Here is a 23,048-nt window from a genome sequence, read left to right on the forward strand (position 1 = left end):
CACTTACAGAATTCCTCAAGTTTACAATGGAGTCAACCAGTAGCATCAATTTTTTAGATGTCCACATAGAGAGGTTGAGCAGTGGGCAACTCGATACAGGCATTTATAGGAAGTCCTGGTACAAGAACACCCTGTTACACAGAGTATGCATCCTAGTTTGTCTTTGATAATATTAAGGAACAGGTCTTTAGAGCGTCCAGGTTAAATCCAACACGAGAAGGGTGCAATGAAGAGCTTATGAACGTGAAAGGAAGGTTACTACACAGATCATATAACGCACAAGATATAGATATTATCAGAGTATGGAAGAATACAGAAATGAGAGCGCCAGCCCTTACTTTTCTGATTTTGGCAGTAGATGGTATAATGCACCTTCCAGTTCGGTAGTTTTACGTAATGGAACTAAAACTATACAGAAATGTTCTGTTTTATACGTAGGATTTTAGAGACATCAGGGACATTATTTGTAGACATTGGCAAATCCTGATGACTGAACCATTAAAGAAATAGTGGGAGAAAATCCCCAATTTCTTTTTAGAAATAAGAAGAATTTGCATAGAATGCTTTGTTATTCCAATGAGCAGATGGTTCCGAGACATCCCAGTAGAATTGGTACATTTTCATGTAACAACTGTATCTACTGTCCCTACATTTTTAAACAATATGTTTGTACACCCAGTGACCACACAGTGTTGTCAGTTTAACGTAGTGGCCAACTGTAACACAGAACACACAGTTTATTTAGCAATATGCACACATTGCCCTGCGTTTTATGTAGGCAAAACTGATAGGAGGCTTAAAGATCATATCAGAGAACATCTATACCAGATATTCATTCGTTCCAATACAAATGTCCTATCCAAACATATTCTTGAAGTAGGAACAGAACATACATTTTGTTTCTTGGTGATTCAAATGAATCATTCTAGTATCAGGGGTGGAGATGTCCGGAATCGCACGGAAAGAATGGAAGTTAAATGGATAATACAGTTTAAAGGACATGCCAGCCCAGGGTTAAATGATAAAATTCCCCTGAAACCTGTCTTGAAAAATAGGAAGTTGGTAGTTAGGTAAATCATGGGGTTAGTATACCAGTGTTTAAAATTATGTTCTGTGATATATATTTATTTTACATGTTAATATGTATATATTTTTAATCATGGTAACTGTTACTCATTTATCTTTGAATTTTATCCATATGGATGTTATGTTTTAATATGCTTATTTGTTATGATACATTTTTAAATGCACTTGACAGTGTTCAGCCTATGACTTTAAGAGGAGTGCTGACTTGATTGGTATCAATTAGCTAATTACCAGTTAGATATATAGTAGTAGGTGATTTTACACTCTGTTGAAGATTTGACAAAGCCTCTTGGTGAAAGCACTTGCCTTCACATGTGTCTGGAATAAAAGGATATTTTTACTTTGCCTCTGGATGTTATCTACCTGCTGTTGGAGTTTACATCAAATACTATCACTGTTAGAGACTATACCTCGAGTGCATAGATATATGCTGAACTCTTGGTTCTGTGCTGGGTTGCTCCTGAGCGTTTATATTACAGTTACTTTGCACTTTCTTGGCTATGGAGCATTTATCCCTTGGTGGGTGACGTGTTTATTTTCAATTTACCTTATTACCTTTATTTAGGAGAAGCCAGCCTTCCCCTTCTAAAAGACCTAGAACTGATTTTCCTTCTGATTCTTCTGATCAGGAATCTGATATTTCTGTTCCTTCTGATTACTAGGATTTGTCCTTGTCTACCTATGAGGATTCCGATGTAGAGGATTCCATTCCCTCTGCTTCACCTCCAGAAGAATTTTCTTTTGGTGAAACCTTGCACACTCTTAGGGAGCATTTCCGCTGGGAAAGCCAGGATTACTTTGACTCCAGAAAGAGGCTTAGGGAATTCTTAATCCTTCCTCAACACAGGCCTTTAGCTATCCCTCCTGTTCTGGACATTGTAGATGATGCTTTCTTGGAATCTAGCCTTTCCCCAGACACTTTACCTCCAGCTCCCAGAAAACCTGACAGGTATTAGAGTAACTGACTTTCACAAATTCCTCTTCAAGAATCCTACTTCGAATCCAGAGACCATTTCCCAAGGACCAAAAGGCATTAAGGCTACTGCTGCCAAAAATCCTACCTTTTCTGATAGAGATTCTAGAGCCTTGGACAGATGGGGCAAGAAGGTGTACACTTGTTACTTTGGCCATTAGGGCTTTAAATTGCCAGATTCATATGTTAAAATACCAGCAGTATATTATGGGACTAATAAACAGAAAATTATGTTGATTCCTGACTGTGCTGAACACAAAGAATTACAGGATTTAATGCATTCTGCAGAACAAGTTGGTAAACATACTTTGCAATGTGGTTTTGACTCTTCAGAAGCATCTTGCAGGGCTGCTGTCACTGGGTCTGTACTTAGAAGGCATGCTTGGCTTAAGGAGCAAAACTTGCCAGATCATGTTAAAGCTAAATTACTGGATGCTTCCTTTAACCAAGACTGCCTGTTTGGCAACAAAGCAGAAGTCCTCAAAAGGATGGAGGAAAAAGCTAAATCTATGCAAACTATTAAAGATTTCCTACAAGTACAGCCTCCCAGATTTAGTAGACGTTGGCCTTCAAAGAATTGGTCCTTTCCAGTCTTTTCCAGGCCCTCTCAGTCAAAACCCAGGAACAGCAGACCACTTAGGTTACAGTCTTAGACTGCGCACAGGTCAAAGCAGTGGGGGGCTCCCACTTCCAAAGCAGGGATCAATAAACCACCCCCCTACAGAAAAATGGCACAATGACATAACCTTAACCCTCCCAGGTCCTCCTCAACTGCCTGCTCCCTTAGGAGGAAAGCTAGCCCTGCATGCAAAAAACTGGGAACTTGTTAGATTCCACTTCCACTCCCTACCAACCCCAAACAGTTGGCCAGATCTACCCCCAAGTCAGTGGGCGGAGGCCCAACAGCAGGTTCTCTCTTCTAAGCATCAGGGCTATTCAGACTGTCCTAGCAGGACACAGGGGACAAGGTTTTTATTCAAGACTTTTCCTGGTACCCAGAAAAGACAGCTCCTGGCGTCATATCCTGGACCTCTCTATTCTAAACACCTTTATGGTAATTCCAAAATTCAAAATGCTAACACTTCAACAGCTTCTTCCTATGCTAGGCAAAGATGCCTGGTTGGCCACATTAGACTTAAAGGAAGCTTACCTGCACGTTCCAGTAAGGGAATCTTGCAGGAAATACCTTCGTTTCAGTTCTCTGCACTTCCCTTGGGCTCATCTACTGTGCCCGGGGTATCCACAAAGTGTCTAGCTCCAGCCAGAGAAATATTCAGATATACCCATACTTGGACGATTCTGATTGAGGCAGAAAGCCAGGACTTGATATTACAACATCTGGCATTTGCAAGGAAACTTCTAACCTCTCTGAGGTACACCATAAACGAAAATAAATCTCACCTAGTACCCTGCCAGCAGATTGTATTCCTGGGAGCAAGCTTGAACACAACTTCCCAGATGGCTTTACTCACTCCAGAGAAACAAGTTCATTTGACAACCTACTTCAAACTTTTGGCCACAAAACCCCAGCTATCTGCAAGGAAAATTCTGCAAGCCCTGGGGTTCATGGCTTCTTGCATTCTACTAATTCCGTATGCAAGACTGCATATGAGGAAACTAAAATGGTATCTAAAAAGTCTATGGTGTCAACATTCTCAGGACCTGGAATCAGTGATTTGTACGTATAAAGAGAGTTCCTTTGGTGGGCAGAGGTCTGCTACCACAGCAAGGGGTTCCCTTTCACTCTACCCCATGCCACCCAAACCCTAACAGACGCATCAAACTATGCATGGGGGCTCACTTGGCAGGGCAGTGCATTCAAGGAAAATGAACGTGAGACAGATGCACCTGCATATCAACCAAAAAGAAATGTTAGCTGTACAGAATTCCCTGACAACCTTCAAAGACCGCATTCTTCCAGGACAACTATTGGTAAAGACAGACATCACAGTCATGTGGTACATAAACAAGCAGGGGGGAACCCACTCTTGTGCTTTCTGCAGACTAGCCATGGCTGTGTGGAACACAGCCTTGAGCTACCAAGTGCACCTACAAGCTCAATTCTTGGCAGGCAAGCTAAATTCACTGGCAGACGACTCGAGCAGAAATCGCATGAACCCACATGAATGGAAACTGGAACCAAAAATATTCGACCTCTTGAGGAATAAATGGGGGACTCCAGAGGTAGATCTGTTTGCCTCCCCTTAGAACTACCAGTTGGACAAATTCTGTATAAGTACTCCCCACAGTCTAGCTTGGAAAGTGGATGCCCTGTCCTTTACCTGGGTAAGCCTCTCAGTTTATGCCTTTACCCCTCTGCCCCTTCTCTCGAAGGTTCTGCTAAAGATCAAACGGTACAAGCCAAGGACAATACTGATTGCCCCAGACTGCCCACGCCAGCACTGGTCCCCCCTATTGCGCAGTATGACACTGCTGAAACCATGGCACCTGCCTCAGACCCCTTCCCTGCTGTCCCTGCAGGCGGGCCAGATTCTGCACCCTCGGCTTCAAACCATGAACCTTGCAGCCTGACTAATTCCTTGAGCTCTCCAATAGCATCCCTCAGTAAGCAGGTGCTGGATGTCATTCTGGAAGCAAGACGACCTAGTACTAGCAAGTCCTATACTGAGAAGTGGAAGAGATACTGTTCCTGTAGCCAGACTCGGGGGATGAGCACAACGGGTTCTCTTCAGAAATGCTTCACAAGGGCCTGTCCTTGTCAATTAAAATTCATGCCTCTGCCATTTCAGCTCATTATAATACTGAGCCACTCCTCTTCTCTCACCCTCTGCTAAAACAATTCCTTAGGGGGCCAAACATTTAAGACCCCCCAGGAGAGCCCCCTACTCCAGCCTGGGACCTTAACTTTGTATTGGAAAAGCTCACTCTCCCTCCCTTTGAGCCAGCTGCAACAGCAGAGTTGAAATTCCTTTCTTGGAAAACAGCATTCCTTCTAGCCATCACTTCAGCAAGAAGAGTGTCTGAATTACAAGCCCTCATGGCAGTGGAACCCTTCATTATCTTCCATGCAGACAGGGTTTCCGTCAGGACCAATCCTTCCTTTATGCCCAAGGTGGTGTCTAGTGTGGCCCTAAACCAGTCCATTTACTTGCCTACTTTCTTACCTTATCCGCAAAACAAAGAACGAATACCGCACTCTTTGGATGTGCACAGACAACTTAGATTTTATTTGGACAGGACTAAGCCACTCAGATAATCTGAACAGCTGCTGGTTGGCTTTGCTGCAGGGGCTTAGGGGAAGGCCATTTCAAAGCAAACCATTTCCAAATGGATAGCCCATTGAATTCATTTCTGCTACAAACCATGGAAAACCTACCCCACAGGGGATAAGATCACATTCCATCAGGGTTGCATCTACCTCTGCAGCCTTTCTCAGAGGAGTCCCTAGAAGTTGCTACCTAGAGCTCTGTACATACCTTCACCAAGCATTACCACATGTCTCTTTTTTTCTAAATCCAGAGCTGGTCCACTGCAGTCTTGCAGGGCTTAATAGCTGGCCCTAATGTTCTCTAGCTTCCTCCTCCCTTCCTTAGCTTTGGGAATCAACCCAAATGTGATGACTGCAACAGTGAAACACGAAGAACATAGTACAGTTGTGTACACTTACCATAAATGTAGATGTTCGAGTGTATTCACTGTTGCAGTCCTGGTTACCCTCCCTCCAACCCAGACTTCTCTTGGGCTCTACCTTTCCTTCTTGTTTGGTATATTTAAGCTTTCTGGTGTATTTGCTTTTTGATGGAGGTGTACCGTAACATATAAATTGCTTCACATTGTGGGGGCACCTGACATCTGGTGCAAGAAAAACTGATGTGGCATTGGCTGCATGTTTTATACTCATGGCCTCTGCTGAAAATGGACCTACGTCCAGTCGGACACTCCCAGTCAACAAATATAAATAAATAAATGACCTGACGTCATGGAAGAGACGGCATCCGATGGAGGAATCCAAGACTCTGGTATTCAGGCCGGTTGAGGGCTACCTGCAGGCAGATAACCCAAATGTGTTGACTGCCACAGTGAATACACTCAAACATCTACATTTATGGTAAGTGTACACAACTGTACTTTCTGTTAAGAGCCAAAAAGCTTTAAACTCATTCCTTTACCAAGTCCCCCTTAACACCAAAGTGTAAACTGAGACTGCTACCTTAGAACTGAATCTAAAAAGCTAGAGACAAATCAAAATAAATAAGAACAGCTTAAGCCTAACCTGCTAATCGAAACTTAATTAAGAAACCAACTCACTAATAAAATCACTGACAAAAAGATCTACCATTAGACATCTATTGGTATAAATATTAGTAACTTATAAACTGAAACACTTCAAAGATCACTTTCATACCGAATAAATACCTTTTCAGGTTTGTGTATATAAAAAAAAAAAATATTAATGAACATGTGTTTAAATCTGTAAGTGAACACCTAAGTAGGATGCAAACCATAATGTTAATTGCTAAGGTGGGAATACTGTGAAAAATGTTAAAAATAAAGCATTAAGGCCCTGGGGGATGTTAAACTGTGTCATCTAACTGAGAAAGCACTTAGTTTAAATGAGTAAAAGTATCAGAAAACAGCACCAGTGTCAGTTACTTTCATTGTAAAATATTTAAAATGTTAGATATTTGTTTATAACGATATTAACATGTATAATATTAGCGTGTAATGTCAGCATTAATCAGTCCCATATCAGACTTTTAATAGTCTTTTAAACAGGTGGGGCAGTTTTCTGAGTTCTTGTATGCTTTTTATAGAGGAATAATAATTAAGCCCCGGTTTTCTAAGAGTTTAGATGTCCTTCAAGAATGCAACTGCAGTCATAACGTATGGGTTGTCCTGCCTCAGGCAACCCTCGGTCGGCCGGATTCCAAAGTCTGGGTCCGACGTCGGCTGATGTCGCATTTCTCTCCATCAGAGCGGCTGGAGTATATAAGCATCAGCCGACGCCATCTTCATCAGTCTTTCTTGCCGCGCGGTGCCCGAAGCAGAAGCAGTTCGCAAGTGCCGGTCGGTCAGCTCCTGTATTCTTCGAATCCGAAGTCATCAAAAAAGCTAAGTACCCCGCTGGGGACCTTTTCTTGCCTCAGCCGATGTCAGAAATTACTGAAAAAGTAAATAATTGTTTGTCTTGTGGTAAACAAATACCTCATAAGGATTTCCACTCTTACTGCCTTCCTTGCCTTGGCCCAGACCACGACGTCTCGGCCTGTGCTCGCTTCAATAAGCGCACTCTCAGGCGCCGGGCGGAGTTCGCTGAAGACTTTTTCAGCGAAAATTACGATTATACGATGCCATCGGAACTACCGACATCGCAGACTCCTAAGAAACGAAAAGACCGGGACTGACATCCTCGGCCCGCATCTTCCTCCGACACCACGCCAAAACCTACCTCGAGTGCCCCGGTTCCCTCTGAGGTGGTTATTTCACCGCTCCGAACCGAAGACATTGCGTTACCGATACCTCTGATACCGGAGACCACACCGACGCCAGTTATTGATTTTCCTCCGGATACTGTAACAGAGGAAATGCCCGAGACCATTGCTGTGGATAAGGTCACTCCTGCACGTGGAGCTGCTAGGCCTCCCATGTCTATCAAGGCCTACACACGTGCTAAGGCAGCCAGCAAGACCAAGCACCTTACTGCTAAAGCCTTACCTCAACCTACTCCTGAAGCACAAATCATGTCTATGGCCGCAGACTTAATTTCCATGATCAGAGGCTCTCAGGCCCATCCTGAGAGAGGATCCCAGCCTCCTCCTGATAAAAGGCCTAGGGTTGAACCCTCTGACCCTCTCCCTTCAGATGAAGATTCTGAGGACTCTGTTCACTCCGACAGCCAGGAAGAGCCCTTCCAGACCTGTGAGGACTCAGATGCAGAGGACTCCATCCCCTCGGCCTCCCCTCCTGAGGATATTTCTTTTGGGGAGGTTTTGCATACCATGAGGGAACATTTTAAGTGGCAAGGCCAGGAATATTCTGATTCCAGAAAGCGCCTTCGAACCTTCCTTAAAAAGCCCCAGCACAGGCCCTTAGCTATACCTCCTGTGCTTGATGTTTTGGATGATTTATACTCTGACTCCAGTGTTACCCCTGATACTCTCCCTCCTGCTCCTGCCAAGCCTGACAGATACTATAGGGTCCCAGAAACACATTCTCATTTCTTCAGAGCCCATGCTGTTGATTTAGAAACAATTTCACAGGGACTGAAAGGAGTTTCAGCTACCACCTCCAAAAATCCTTTGCCTTCCAACAGGGAAGCTAGGTCATTAGAGAGATGGTGGAAGAAGGTTTACACTTCCACTACTTTATCTATGAGAGCTCTCAATTGTCTCTTTCATATGTTTCAATATCAGGATTACCTGTTAGATGATTTACAGAAAACTTTGGCCTCTCCTGAACCTTTAGATAGGAAGTCTTTACAGGAGGCTGTACATAATTCTCAGCAAGTTAGCAATCACTTTTTTCAGTGTGGATATGATGCATTGGAAGCTTCATGTAGGGCAGCTATGACAGGGGCGGTCATTCGTAGACATGCATGGTTAAAAGAACAACCTCTACCAGATCATGTTAAGGCAAAACTTCTTGATGCACCCTTGGAAAAGAACAAGCTTTTTGGTGCTAATGCTAAAGATGTGTTAAAGTCCGTTGAGGAAAAAGCCAAGTCAGTTCAGACAGTCAAAGATTTCCTCCAGGTTCAGCCACCCAGATTCAGCAGGAATTGGCCTTCTAAAAACTGGTCCTTTCCTAATCCTGAAAGATTTCAAAGGGGCAAAAACAGGCGTGGCCGAGGAAGAGGACAATACAGAGGTTCCTACAGGGGACGACAATGGCAACCAGCAAACCAAAGAAGTGACACGGGTTTCTCCTGCCCCACAGGGACAATCCCAATGACTTTCCTCTACTTCCGCTGACCAAGGAGCAAACAGAAGCTCCTTTGGGTGGAAAATTATCTCTGTTTTCAGACAATTGGCACAGATTGACAAAGGACAAATGGATTTTGGACATTATAGACCAAGGTTTACAGGTTCCACTTTCATACCTTGCCAAGAAAACAAGGCATGCCAAACCTACCTCAAAACCAGAGGGCAGAGGCTATCAAGCAAATTTCTCTGCTTGCTCAGCTCAAAGCAGTATAGAAAAAGTTCCACAACAAGAACAAGGCCAGGGGTTTTATTCAAGACTGTTCCTTGTTCCAAGAAAAGAAACTCAATGGAGACCAATACTGGATTTGTCCGCATTAAACACTTTTCTCATAGTACCAAAGTTCAAAATGCTGACTCTGCAGCAACTCCTTCCCATGCTGGGCAAGGGGTCTTGGCTGATTACTCTGGACCTCAAGGAGGCATACCTGCATGTCCCTATCAGACAGCTGCAGAAGATACCTCAGATTTCTTGCAGGGCCAGAGCATTATCAATTCTCAGCATTGCCATTTGGCTTATCTACTGCGTCCAGAGTATTCACGAAATGCCTGGCTTCAGTAATTGCTCATTGCAGGCTCCAGGGGATCCAAATCTACCCGTACCTGGACGACTGCCTCATACAAGCGGACGACAAACTGATTTTGACAAAAAACTTGAATTATGTCATACAATTGCTACAGGCTCTGGGATACACAGTCAACTTCCAAAAGTCAAGACTTCAGCCATCCCAGCAAATAACCTTCTTAGGAGCCAAACTAGACACGGCCTCTCAAATGGCATACCTGACAGAAGACAAGCAAAAGAAGTTAACTCATTATTTCAAAGGTTTGGCAAAGCTCACCCAGATGACTGCAAGGAGATTCCTACAGGCCCTGGGTTATATGGCCTCCTACATTCTACTGGTTCCATTAGCAAGGCTACACATGAGAAAGCTTCAATGGTACCTAAAAAGCTTATGGTCTCAACACAGCAACAACCTAGAGACAACCATACCGCTCATTCCATGCCTACAAAAGGAATTTCTATGGTGGGCCTCGGTAAGCCAGGCAAACACAGGCATGTCGTTCAAAAAACCTCAGATAACACAGACCATGACCACAGACGCCTCAGACCTAGGATGGGGGGCGCACATGGAGGGCAGATGTGTATTCAAGGACAATGGTCCCCAAAGGAAACACATCTGCATATCAACCAAAAAGAAATGCTGGCAGTAATGCATGCCATCGAGGCATTTCGACAACTTCAGCAAGGCCACCTGCTAATACAGACAGACAACACCACTGTGATGTGGTACATAAGCAGGGGGGCACCCATTCTTACCCCCTTTGCAGGCTGACAATGAATCTTTGGGAAAAATCACTGAGCCTAAACATACAGTTGCAATCACAGTTTGTTCCAGGCAAAGACAATGTGCTGGCGGACAACCTAAGCAGGAATTTCCTGGACCCCCACGAGTGGAGGTTACATCCAGAAATCTTCATACGACTCACCTCGACATGGGGCAGGCCAGAAGTAGACCTATTTGCCTCCCACCTCAATCATCATCTACAAAAGTTCTGTTCAAGGACATATCATCCACAAGCATGGAGAATAGATGCTCTCTCATTCAACTGGAACTTCCTAAAAATCTATGCATTCCCACCTCTGCCACTGATGACCACAGTATTACTAAAGATCAAAGCAGCGAAGCCCAAGGGGATCCTAATAGCTCCAGACTGGCCAAGACAACACTGGTACCCACTACTACGGAGCATATGTCACAACAAAAAGTGGGCCCTTCCCCAATGGCCCCAACTTTTGACAACACAACTTCAAGACAGTACATCCCAACATTCAGATGCTGCAGCTAACAGCTTGGGAGATCCCATGAACAGCCTCAATCTATCTCTATCTAAGAAAGTTCAGCGGATACTAACAGAAGCCCGAAGACCATCCAACAGAAAGGTTGACTCAGCAAAATGGAAGAGATTCAGCATTTAGAATACCAGCAAAGGGTCATGATGCATCATTATTGAACATCCCACTCATTCTGGAATATTTGGCAGATATGCTACAGAATGGACTCTCATATTCTTCCATAAAAATACATGCTTCAGCTATTTCAGCTAGATACAACACTGGTCCACCTGAGTTTTCACATCCTTTGTTAAGGCAATTCCTTAGGGGAATCAAGAATATAAAGCCACCAAGAAAGGCTCCAGTACCAGCTTGGGACCTCAACTTCGTCCTAGAAAAACTGACTCTACCCCCCTTTGAGCCAGCAGCTTCTGTACAATTTCTCTCATGGAAGACAGCTTTCCTGTTGGCAATTACCTCAGCAAGAAGGGTTTCGGAATTACAGGCCCTAATGGCAATACCACCGTTCATAACCTTTCACAGAGACAGGGTCTCCTTACGAACCAACCCTACCTTTCTGCCAAAAGTGGTATCTAGGGTTTCTTTAAATCAAGCAATTCACCTGCCTACTTTCTTTCCCAATCCTGAGAACAAAGGGGAAAGACTGTTGCATACCTTGGACATTCACAGACAACTTCGCTACTACCTGGACAGAACCAAGACCAGTAGGAAGTCTGATCAGCTTTTTGTGGCTTACGCCCCTGCAGTACAAGGAAAAGCAATTTCCAAACAGACAATTTCAAAATGGATTGGGCATTGCATCAGATTCTGTTATTCCTTCCATGGAAAGAGTGTACCAGCCAATGTCAGACCACACTCCACCAGAGCTACAGCCACCTCTACAGTATTCTTAAGAGGGGTGCCTACAAAAGACATTCTAGAAGCTGCTACATGGAGCTCCGTGCATACATTCTCCAAAAACTACAACCTATATTCCAAATCCAGAGCAGGCTTTGCTTCGGCAGTCCTGCAGGGATTGATAAGCTACACCATCCTTTTCTTAGAGCATACCACTTCCCCCAGCTAAGCTATGGTATTCAACCCATATGTTATGACTGCAGTTGCATTCTTGAAGGACATGTACAGTTTTGTACCTACCATAAATGTAGATGTCCGATAGATATGCACCTGCAGTCGGGTTTTCCCTCCCTCCTTCCCCTCTATGCCTTGGGTCCACTCCTCTCCCTGTTATCCTTAGCTGGGGATATCTGTTATGGTGTATCTGTTTATTGCTCATTTATTGTCTGGAAACCTATTTTTGTCTTCCAATTTGATTACAGCCTTCATTGGAGGGCACCTGGGGCAAGAAACACTGAAGAAGATGGCGTCGGCTGATGCTTAAATACTCCAGCCGCTCTGACGGAGAGAAATGCGACATCAGCCGACGTCGGACATAGACTTTGGAATCCGGCCGACCGAGGGCTGCCTGAGGCAGGACAACCCATATGTTATGACTGCAGTTGCATATCTATCGGACATCTACATTTATGGTAGGTACAAAACTGTACTTTTCAGCTGCCACAGTAGTTCAGGTTTTTCTAAAGGATTAGAGATGTCTCCTCCCATTTCCAAAAGGTCCACACGATCAATAATTTGAAATTTAAAGCCAGTGTGTTTTTTGTGAAGCTGCAGGTGCCAGCCAGTGCATTATTCTTGCACTTAGCTGTAATTTCGGAAAGATGGCCAGAAATCCTTTCAAGTCTGAGCTTTTACCCCACATAAAATGCTTGTCATTGCAGCTTGCCCTGTAAACCACCTGCATTGAGTTGGTCACCTCCTGCATTGGTTTGTATCAGTTTCCTTAAATAAGGTCAGAAAAGCATGTCTATCTCCCTGTATGTGCTGCCAGAAAAACACAGTTGGCTCTGCACTTATTGGTGCATGTATCCAATGGTCCGTGCCTACCTTCAATTGGCTCTGCAGTAATTGCTGCATGTATCCAGTGGTCCGGAGCTGCCTTCAGTTGGCTGTGCACTAATTGGTGCATGTATCCAGTGGTCCAGGTCTACCTTCATTTGGCTCTGCACTAATTGGTGCATGTATCCAATTGTCCGGGCCCTACCTTCAATCCAACTCTTTGTTTGTTTCGTGCTTCCTATACACAAAAGGAGCTTTTTCAAGGATGTCCATTAGATATGAGCTTTCAGTAATTATCGCCCAATTTTATGGCTGCTTTGGCATTTTGGAAAGGGGTGGACTGTAGAAATATACTAGATACAACAATTTGGTTGTGTTTTTATACCTTTACAAAGCACTTTTAGCTATGAAAGCCGAGGTGGTGCAGTGGTAGCGTTGTTGCCTCACAGCAAGAGGTTCTCCCATTCGATTCTCGGCTGGAGCACCTTCTGTGTGGATTCTGCATGTCCTCCCCATGGTCAAGTGGCATTTGAAAGACCTGTGTGAATGGGCGTGCCTTTGTTAAAGGTTGGGCATCGGACTGGTACCTTGGCACCGTAAAAATCTACTGCCTATCATTAGCGGACCAGAGTTCCACTGTTGCGACCCCTTACTGGGGAAAGCCGAAAGAAGAAGAACCAGCAAACCACTTTAAGCTAGATTGCTTCTCTAGGTGTAGAGCAGGCTTTGCTAGGACTATTCTTCAGATGCTCCTGGACTCTTAGTACAACCTGTCCTCCCTTTCTAAGCTCTGTCATTTGCCCCATATAGCTTAGGCTAATGCAACAGTGATCTAAATATGACATAGCACGGCTGTGTAAGTAAATGTCCCGAAACAGTAGGTGGAGTAGCAACTCCCTCCCCTTACTTTGCTATTTTTTTGCCAGGGTGTGGATTTTTTTTTTGTCATCTGACAGTGTTGCAGCCACTTTTGTCTTTCTCTGAAAAGCTGGCAGTTTTGTCTGACCCTTGGCAAGATGTCCCATAAAGCTTAGGTTACTGCAGCAGTGATTGTTATGGGTGGGAAGTTTGCTTGCATAACTGTACTTTGCTGTACTTGAAAGACAAGTCAGGAGATGCAGAGCTGCAGGCCCTTGTGCAAGGGCCTGTCCATGGCCTTCCATAAATGTAGGGCTAACCTTAGGACCCAGCTTTTCCTTCATGCCCAAGATGCCTAGCTAGCAGTGAATCAGGTTGTTCAGCTACCCATTTGCTTCTCTAATCCTCATAATAAAGGGGGGGAAATACTGTTGCCACTTCTTGTTTATTCCGTGACAACTCTGGTATTACATTGCAGAGCCAAGGAGATGGGCAAACTGTGCATCTCTTTATGCCAGCCATAGGTGGTACAAAACTCCACAAGAAGACTCTTTAAAAGTGGCTAATCAATTTTTTGTGTATTTGTGAAGCAATTACATGAAGCTTAGTTTCACACCTTTTGTAATTATTACAAACTGGCCATCTGACCTGAGAGCAGAACAAGTTTTGCCACTGCTGCACTGAGGGCATCCTCTAGCCTTCTTGCCAAAGGATTCCTTGTATTTGTTGTAGTACAGTAAGTTGTGAGAATGCCTCCCTGGAATGGTACATGTTTGTGAAGGAGATCGGTCCTACAGTGCGAGATTCCCCTATCTTTTTTACCTGGATTTGTTTCTTGATAGTGGGCAGATTCTCAGGGAACGGAAATGTAGCAATTTGTCCATGGACACCTCCAGTACCATTTCCGGTTGTCCTTGTTTTTAAGGAGTTATATGTACTGCCTTAAATACCACCAGCTACATATGCATGCCAGGGGAAGAATTCTCATGGACTTTACAGACTGAATACTGGGGTTGGTTGTATTTGCCCCAGAGTGAGACCTCTTCTTGAAAGCTTTTCTTCTCCAAAAGAACAAAAAAAAAAATGGCCCAAGCATCTCCTCAAATATTGTATGTTGACCAAGTAAGAGGTCCGGTTGGGTGGAAGTCTGACTGGGAGGTCTGGTTCTACTGTTGGTAAATCCCATTGATAAGGGGTAGTGCTGCACTGGTGGTGATACTTAAACATGTACTCTTACAGTGGGCTACTCGCACACACGTACTTTAAACATGACTGGGAGGTCAGGTCCGGTTCTACTGTTGGTAAATCCCACTAATTAGTGCTGCATTGGGTTATGTGCTACGTAAGCATACTCACACACGTTTACTTTAAACATGACTGGGAGGTCAGGTCCGGTTCTACTGTTGGTAAATCCCACTAATTAGTGCTGCATTGGGTTATGTGCTACGTAAGCATACTCACACACGTTTACTTTTTGCAGTTATTTGCACTGACTACTGCTGAACAAATACTGAGTGATCCGAGCATCTGTAGTGGTTCATCTAACTGGTGATATATTGCAGTCTGTCAAATGGAAATGATCAAAGAATCAGACTGGTGTTCGGTACTCATGGTTAGTAGTTTTTTTTCTTTATCCCATCTTCAATTCCTGGGTTTTGTTGATAAATTCTTTTAAATAACTTCATGCTTGTCACTAGTTACTAATGTGGTGAAGGGATGAAAAATGCTCCTCCAGGCCACATTTCTAAATTCTGCTATGGGTTTCCGTTTGGGTTTCCAATCTCGTTTTGACTGAACTAAATGTGACTCTTAACATATTGTTTCATGTACTTGGAATCTTGAACAAAGTAGTTTAGGAATAAAGCACATTTTCTTAGGCTAATGAATAAATCTTTGCAAGGATTGGTACTGATAACATTGGAAACAGAAGGGATGTTTGTCCTTGCAGAGCAGTCTGAGAGATCAAACAGTGGTTATGTTTAAAGAGGAGATATTTTTGTATGTCTTTTAAAGAAGTATTTGTTTCCTTATTTTTTGAAGACCCGCTGACACTTCAGAAAAAATTCTTACTGTAGACATTTATCTACAATTCTAAGTATATTCTTTCTGATACTTTTCACAGTAAGTCTGGAGAAACGCAGATTAGAAAAATTCCTTTTATTTACTATCTTAGTGTATTCTTGTTCTCTGCTGTCTTGCCACAGTCTGTTGGTAAAACAATTAAGTTTTATCTCACGGTCTGTATGTCTTCAGCAGCAGAGACAGATGAACTCAAGAGTTCTTGTATCTTAAGACATATAGTCTTAGTAATTGATGGAAAAGGGTAGTTACTGTCATGATAAAATGTAATGTGAGAATATTTTTGTTCTGAAATTGTCAGCTGCTCTTTAAACAATCTGAATAGTTATTTTTAAGCAGTGAACTGAACATAGTGGTTTTGACATGACAAAGTGACTGTCGACATCTTAGTTGACTTGATATATAGAGCACAGTAATCGCCACTTATTAAAAAGACTGGAGCATAAAATGCATGGCAAAGCTCAAATATTAAATTCTGTATTGTTGTTGGTCTTAATTTCCACTTTGTTTTTGTTACTGAACATAATTTGCCACATAATAGCAGACTTTTTATTGTATGTGCAGACTATGTACAAGGGTTTGGAGGGAAGTTTGGTGTCCAGACAGACAGACAGGATAAGTCTGCACTCGGTTGGGATCACCAGGAGAAAGTGCCTCTGCACGAATCCCAGAAAGGTATACTTATGTTATTTTCACTATACTTGTGTTTAGTGTTCTGCATTATTCTTTTTCAGGTCTTGGTAATGAATTGCTGTCCTGTTTTTCTTTCTTTTCTAGTAGTATTTTTTTATTTCTTAAAATTGGTTAAATGACGCACGTAAAACATGATGCGAGAGTGTTCGATCTCGCCGTTTGTTCTTACACCTGGGTTCGGAGACGATCCTCGGCTCCGTGTCAGCCGCTTGCAAGCTCTGCATCGAGAAGAAGCTCGAGACAACCTAATACCCACAATCCCCCTCTGCCTTTACCTCAGATCTAGTTTGCCGCTGCAGCGTTCGCATCACTGGGTCGAGCTCGAGCACCTAAAGCTAAGATTTAAGATTTTTTTCTTGTTATTTCAGAATAATTTTATTCTAAAAAGTTTGTTTAGTGACAAAGTGTGTGTGTGTGGTATGGTTGAGGAATTTTCGGTTCCGTTTAAGTTAATTTAAACTTATTAGAGTTTCCCTCGGGGCCTCCCACCCCTTACTGGATTGACTACCGGATAGACATTTTTTCTTTTACTGGATTCGACAATTTCACCAGATTGACTTTACTGCTGGACTTGACTTCTACCATATTAAGTTTAAGATGTCTGAGAAGGCTAAATCTGGATTTAAGCGTTGCCAATGTGGGCAAAAGATGTCAGTTACTGACAATCATAGTTCCTGCGTCTACTGTCTTGGCCCTCTCCATCTGCAAGAAGACTGCTCAATTTGTCATTCTTTCAGTGGGAGGGTCATGACAGATAGGCGCAGGAAACTCATGGATAGGGGTTTGTTAAAACCTACTTTTCAAGAGGCTCTGGATGCTTCAGACCAGGCATCCAAATCCTCGAAGGAATCGAAGACGTCGGAGCCCAGGTCATCGGCTCCGAGCTCTTCAGTAAAAGTTAGATCACCGGTTCCACAGACTTCGGGGCCGAGTGTTCAACTGTTGTCAGTTTCCGAGCCTCGAGTCTTGGAACCGGTGACGGAGCTCCCTCCCCCGACACTGTTGAGGTTGGCTCCGTCTTCGATTCCTTCGACCCGTTCTTTCAGACCCCTTTCTGATACCGATGTAGACCGTGTGGTGCAGAAGCTAATGGAGAATACGGCCTTATCCAAACTCATCTCGGTCTCCTCTCAATTGGTGTCGAGACTTGAAGGCCTTCCACTGTCTCCATCTGTTCCTCCTCCGAGACCTGTCCAGTCTTCGGAGCCGGAAGAAGCTGAGCTGCTGATTGTGGAGCCCTCGGTGCCAGAACCGTCCTTTTCTCGGTCGGCTCCGTTCACCTCGACTCCGTCGGATCCGTACGAGTCTCGGAGCGAAGATCCATCCTGGGTTCCGGGACCGAGTCGGACCGATGTTTCGGTTCCGACGCTCCCTCGGGCCTTGGCTCGGATCGACTCTGTTCCGTCCCTCGGGTCGATGCCTTCGTGCCTGTTTCGGGATTCTTCCCATTTCTTCGAACTGGGAGATACCTCGACTCGGGACCCGGGGCCTTTGATCTCATGAGGAAGGTGTTGTCTACCCAGACAACCACATCAGCAGAAACAGCTTCTCCTCCCCATAAAGGTCCGTTATCCTCCTCTGCACCCACGGCTACAGCTAAGCCGAGCACCTGTGTCTCAGCCACCCCTGAGGGTGCCCCTCTTCCTTGGAGGCTTCTTCGGATGCTCCCCAAGAAGTCCCTAGGAAAAGATTGTGTAAGAGGAGACACTTAGATTCTCCACAAGAATCTTTGACATCCGATACTGACTTGGATGAGTCAGAAGGGTCCCCAAAGTCACCCTCAGAAGATGTCTCTTTCTGACATCTTGGAGATCCTAAAGCAGAGAGGTGATTGGCAGTCCCTCCCCCCTTCTGAGGATGAGTCAGTCTTGCTGAAGGCATTTGGTGCTCGCCCTTCCTCCTCCTGGGTCACTCCGCCCTTCAATGAGTTAATGGAGCTGATTGCTCGAAGGGCGTGGGAGGCTCCTGACACGGTGGAGCCAGTCCCTAGAAAGCCTAATAAGTATATTACTGCACCCCAGGACAAGGCTTATCTGACAAAAGGAGTTCCAGTGGATGCTATGGTGGTGGCAGCGGCCACGAAAAAGGAGATGTCGGAATCTTCCTCATCTGTCCATCCCCCTAACAGAGATTCTAGGACCATGGACAGGTACGGGAAGTGCATTTTTAGTTCAGCGGCTTTTTCTATGCGATCCCTGAACTATTTGACCCATTTCACACGACTACAGAGGGATCTAATCAAAGAGTTGGGAGATACCCTCCAGGGTACTACAGATGCTGCTGTCTCGGAGAAAGTTACAGCACAACTCAATACCCTTACATCCATTGTAAACTCGTCCATGAGGCTGATCTCATACGCCGAAGGATCGAGTAGGGCAGCAGCTTCAGCGATTGCTCTTCGTAGACAATCCTGGATGCGCTTATGTTCATTTGCGGAAGCCTTCAAGTCTTCCTTTACTAACGCCCCATTTGACGGTGCCACTCTCTTTGGCCCCAAAGTAAAGGAGACCCTTACCCGGTGTGAGCAGGAGGGAAAGACTGTGTCTGCTGTCGGAGTCCGTTTTTCCACCCCATCCAGACCGTACCCCAAAGGGCAACGCGGTGGGAAAATGTGGTTTCGAAAACCCCAAGGTTCTTTCCCAGGCACACAGGGTGATGCCCCCTCTAGAGGCAGAGGAGGGGCAGAGGTGGAAGACGCCGCCCTGGTGGCAGAGGGGGTCCGCAAAACCAAGGTGACAGGGATACCCCCCCTGGAAAACCTTTCCAGCACTCCTGAGAGGAGGCCCGACTGTCCTGCTCTGGAGGCAGTCCGGGGTCGCTTAGCTTTATACCCTCAGGCCTGGCAAAATCTTACTACAGACAACTGGGTAAAAAGCGTGGTTACCAGAGGTTACAGAATACCCTTCCTATCCACCCCCATTCCAAAGAGAAGACTCCCAGATGTGCCGCCCCATCTGCGAGACCCAGCAGCTATAGAAATTTCAAAGCTGCTAGAAAAAAGAGTCATTCAACCAGTCCCAGCGGACCAAAGAGGATTCGGAACTTACTCAAGGTTCTTTTTAGTTCCAAAGAAGACAGGGGACTGGAGGCCGATTCTGGACCTAAGCAACCTCAATACCTTCGTCAAGAAAGAAAAGTTCCGAATGGTCACGCTTCAATCGATCCTTCCATTCTTACAGAAGGACGACTGGATGTGCTCAATAGATCTGAAGGACGCATACTACCACATCAAAATGGCCAGGGCGTCCAGGGATCATTTGCGCTTCCGGCTGGGAGCCAGTCACTATCAGTTTCGAGCCCTGCCCTTTGGTCTGACCTCAGCCCCCAGGGTTTTCACCAAATGCATGGCAGTGGTAGCGTCTCATCTGAGACATACAGGCCAGGGATTACACTCTACAACTTTGTGTTCACCTCGGAATTTCCGTAAATTTCGAAAAATCTTTACTACAGCCATCACAGCATATCTTATTCATAGGAGCGGAATTGAATATGCATCATTTAATTCTAAGGCTTCCTCCAGAAAGGATAGCCTCACTACAAAGCCACATAGCTCTTCTTCTGTCATCCAGAAAATCCCCAGCAAAACTGGTTCTGAAGGTTTTGGGTCTCAAGGCAGCTTCTCTCATTGCGATACCATTGGGAAGACTGCACATGAGAGTTCTACAATGGCTACTGTTTGCACAATGGTCGTTCCAACAACTACCTCTGACACACGAAATTCTGATCACAAACACATGCAAATCACACCTAGCCTGGTGGCTTCAGACTTGCAACCTTTCCAGCGGAAGACCATTTGTGCTACCCACGCCGACAGCTACGGTGACCACGGACGCTTCCCTGATAGGGTGGGGGGGCATCTTTCAGGGACAGACAGTCCAAGGCGAATGGACCAATTTAGAGTACAATCTGCACATCAATGTTCTAGAGTTGAGGGCAGTGTTTCTAGCGTTGCAACACTTTGCTCCCCTTCTTCCTCTAGGGACTATTGCAGTTCAGACAGACAACATGTCCGTAGTCTGGTACATAAACAAACAAGGGGAACCAAGTCTTATCAGCTATGCAGAGAGGCCATGAGAATCTGGCAATGGGCGGAGTCCACTGGTCGCTTTCTGATCGCAACGCACATCCCGGGTCATCCAACGCCATAGCCGACAGGCTGAGCAGAGCAATCCTGTTGCCTCACGAGTGGTCCCTCAAACAGTCAGTTGCGAAGAAGATTTTTCGCAAGTGGGGCCAGCCTTCCTGCGATCTTTTTGCGTCTCCAATGAACGCCAAATGCAGGAGCTACTTTGCCCTATTACCCCCTCCAGGGGAAGTCCCCAGGGACGCGCTGGTGCACGATTGGCCCCCGGGTCTCCTGTACGCTTTTCCTCCCTTTCCCCTGATTGCAAAGTTTCTGCAGAAAGCCAACAACCTGCAAAGGACTATAATCCTCATTGCCCCATTCTGGCCTCGTCAAATTTGGTTCCCCTTTCTTTTGCAACACCGCATTCGGGGACCTTTGATCCTGGACCCAGAGCCAGATCTACTGACTCACTCGTCAGGGGTTCCTTACCCCTCGCTCGGGTCACTCCATCTAGCAGCTTGGCTGCTCCGCTTCCCTTTTTAGCCAGGTCTGATTCTCTTTCACCTGCAGTCCAGAATATACTAGTGGCTTCTCATAAGGCTTCCACTACAAAGACCTACACTAGTAAATGGAAGCGTTTTGTATTCTGGGCAAACTCACAACATTTGGACCCTGTCATAGCTTCATTAAACAAGATCTTAGAGTTTTTAACAGAATTGTTCCACCAAGGAGCGTCCCCTGCCACTTTGAGAGTGCAATTGGCTGCCATCTCCAACTTTCATGTGGAAGAATGTGGGGCTCCTGTAATGGCTCACAGACTTTGTAAGGCCTTTTTAAAAGGGTCTTTCCATATTAGACCACCAGTTAGATCCCCTACATCGCCTTGGAATCTAAACCTTTTATTATCTAAATTGATGTTACCCCCATTTGAACCAGCCTCCTCTTGTCCATTGAAGTATTTATCATGGAAGACCCTCTTCTTGGTAGCCATTACATCCGCTAGGCGAGTGTCTGAGCTTCAGGCTCTTTCTATTAAACACCCTTATTTGATCTTTCACTCTGACAGAGTATCTCTTCGCACTAATCCATCCTTTCTCCCCAAAGTTTGCTCTATCAATAACATTAATCAATCCATTGAATTACCTACCTTTTTCAAAAATCACTCCAATAGATTGGAGTATATGTTACACAAGTTGGATGTCCATAGAAAACTTAGATTTTATTTGAATAAAACAAAGGATCACAGGAAATCTGATCAACTTTTTGTAGCCTTTGCTGACAGCAGGAAAGGTGTAGCGGTTACTAAAACTCTTTCCAAATGGCTAACTGATTGTATTATATACGTTTATGATTCTTCAAATCAAACTTTATCTGTCAAACCCAAAGGACATTCTACAAGATCAGTGTCTACATCCCTGGCTCATGCAGCTCGCCTACCATTAGACACTATTTGTGCAGCTGCTACTTGGTCGAAACCACATACATTCATCTCTCATTACAAAGTGGACAGGGTTTCTAGGGACAGGGCAACCTTTGGTTCCACTGTGCTCAAGAACGTTCTCCCGTGAGTTCCTCAGGAACATGGAGCTAGGGACGCTACCCAGGTGTAAGAACAAACGGCGAGATCGAACACACTCACATTTAGAAGTTATGTCCTTACCATAACGTTCCATGTGGAGTGTTCATCTCGCCTTTGTTCTTACATTCCCACCCTCCCACCCTCAGGAAGAACGTTCAGTTTGGCGCCTGGTCTGGGGTATTCTGCTTCTGCACTTGCAGTGGTTGCATATGTATGATGTACATGTGTGTGTGTATATATATATATATATATATATATATATATATATATATATATATATATAGATATAAGTCTTCCTGCTTTTATGTACATTTTTGGCATGAGTGTGTTCTCTCTCTGACTGCTGGTTTGCTTGCAAACTAGATCTGAGGTAAAGGCAGAGGGGGATTGTGGGTATTAGGTTGTCTCGAGCTTCTTCTCGATGCAGAGCTTGCAAGCGGCCGACACGGAGCCGAGGATCGGCTCCGAACCCAGGTGTAAGAACAAAGGCGAGATGAACACTCCACATGGAACGTTATGGTAAGGACATAACTTCTAATTTTGACATCCTGCAGATGCAGAAGTTTATGGAGTCTTACAAAACATTTGCTTTAAGTATGCAGGGGTTTCTTTTATTGGTTGATCTGCACTAATCTAACTTTGGCATTTTATTTAAACATAAGTCCTGTGTTCATGGATGTCCACATACTGACTTGATGCATGCTGTGGTATAATGATGTGTACATGTATGTTTGCCTTGAGAGCCCACTGCAGTATGTGAGATATGTAGCTTTAAATGTGCAAGTACCCAGCTACAGGAATCTGCATGGGACTTATCCACATTCCTTGTAGACTGAACAGACTCATGAGGAATACTCAAAGCTTTGTGCCTTTGTTGTCCGATCATTTTGACAAACATTCATAATTGCAATAAGAGCCAAGGTAATGTTTGCAGAAGTGAAGAAATGCATTCATTTTTAAAAATGAATGCTTGAAGTAGAAAAGTTTACTTTACAGTTAGAAAATATTGGCCATTTGAA

At 44.6% G+C, this 23,048-nt stretch overlaps 1 protein-coding gene across 1 annotated transcript in view; it reads left to right on the top strand.

Moving 5' to 3' along the window:
- The window catches only part of LOC122790680 (src substrate cortactin-like), a 1,120,562-nt gene that overhangs the window by 405,159 nt on the left and 692,355 nt on the right, over nt 1-23,048 (top strand). Inside the window, exon 7 of the mRNA XM_044058203.1 lies at nt 16,256-16,366. Within this exon, the coding sequence (XP_043914138.1) occupies nt 16,256-16,366 (111 nt within the window). The remainder of the gene's footprint in view (nt 1-16,255; nt 16,367-23,048) is intronic.

Source organism: Protopterus annectens, chromosome 16.part0 (genome assembly GCF_019279795.1).
Source record: "Protopterus annectens isolate FY-2018-M chromosome 16.part0, PAN1.0, whole genome shotgun sequence".
Taxonomy (NCBI): domain Eukaryota; kingdom Metazoa; phylum Chordata; order Ceratodontiformes; family Protopteridae; genus Protopterus; species Protopterus annectens.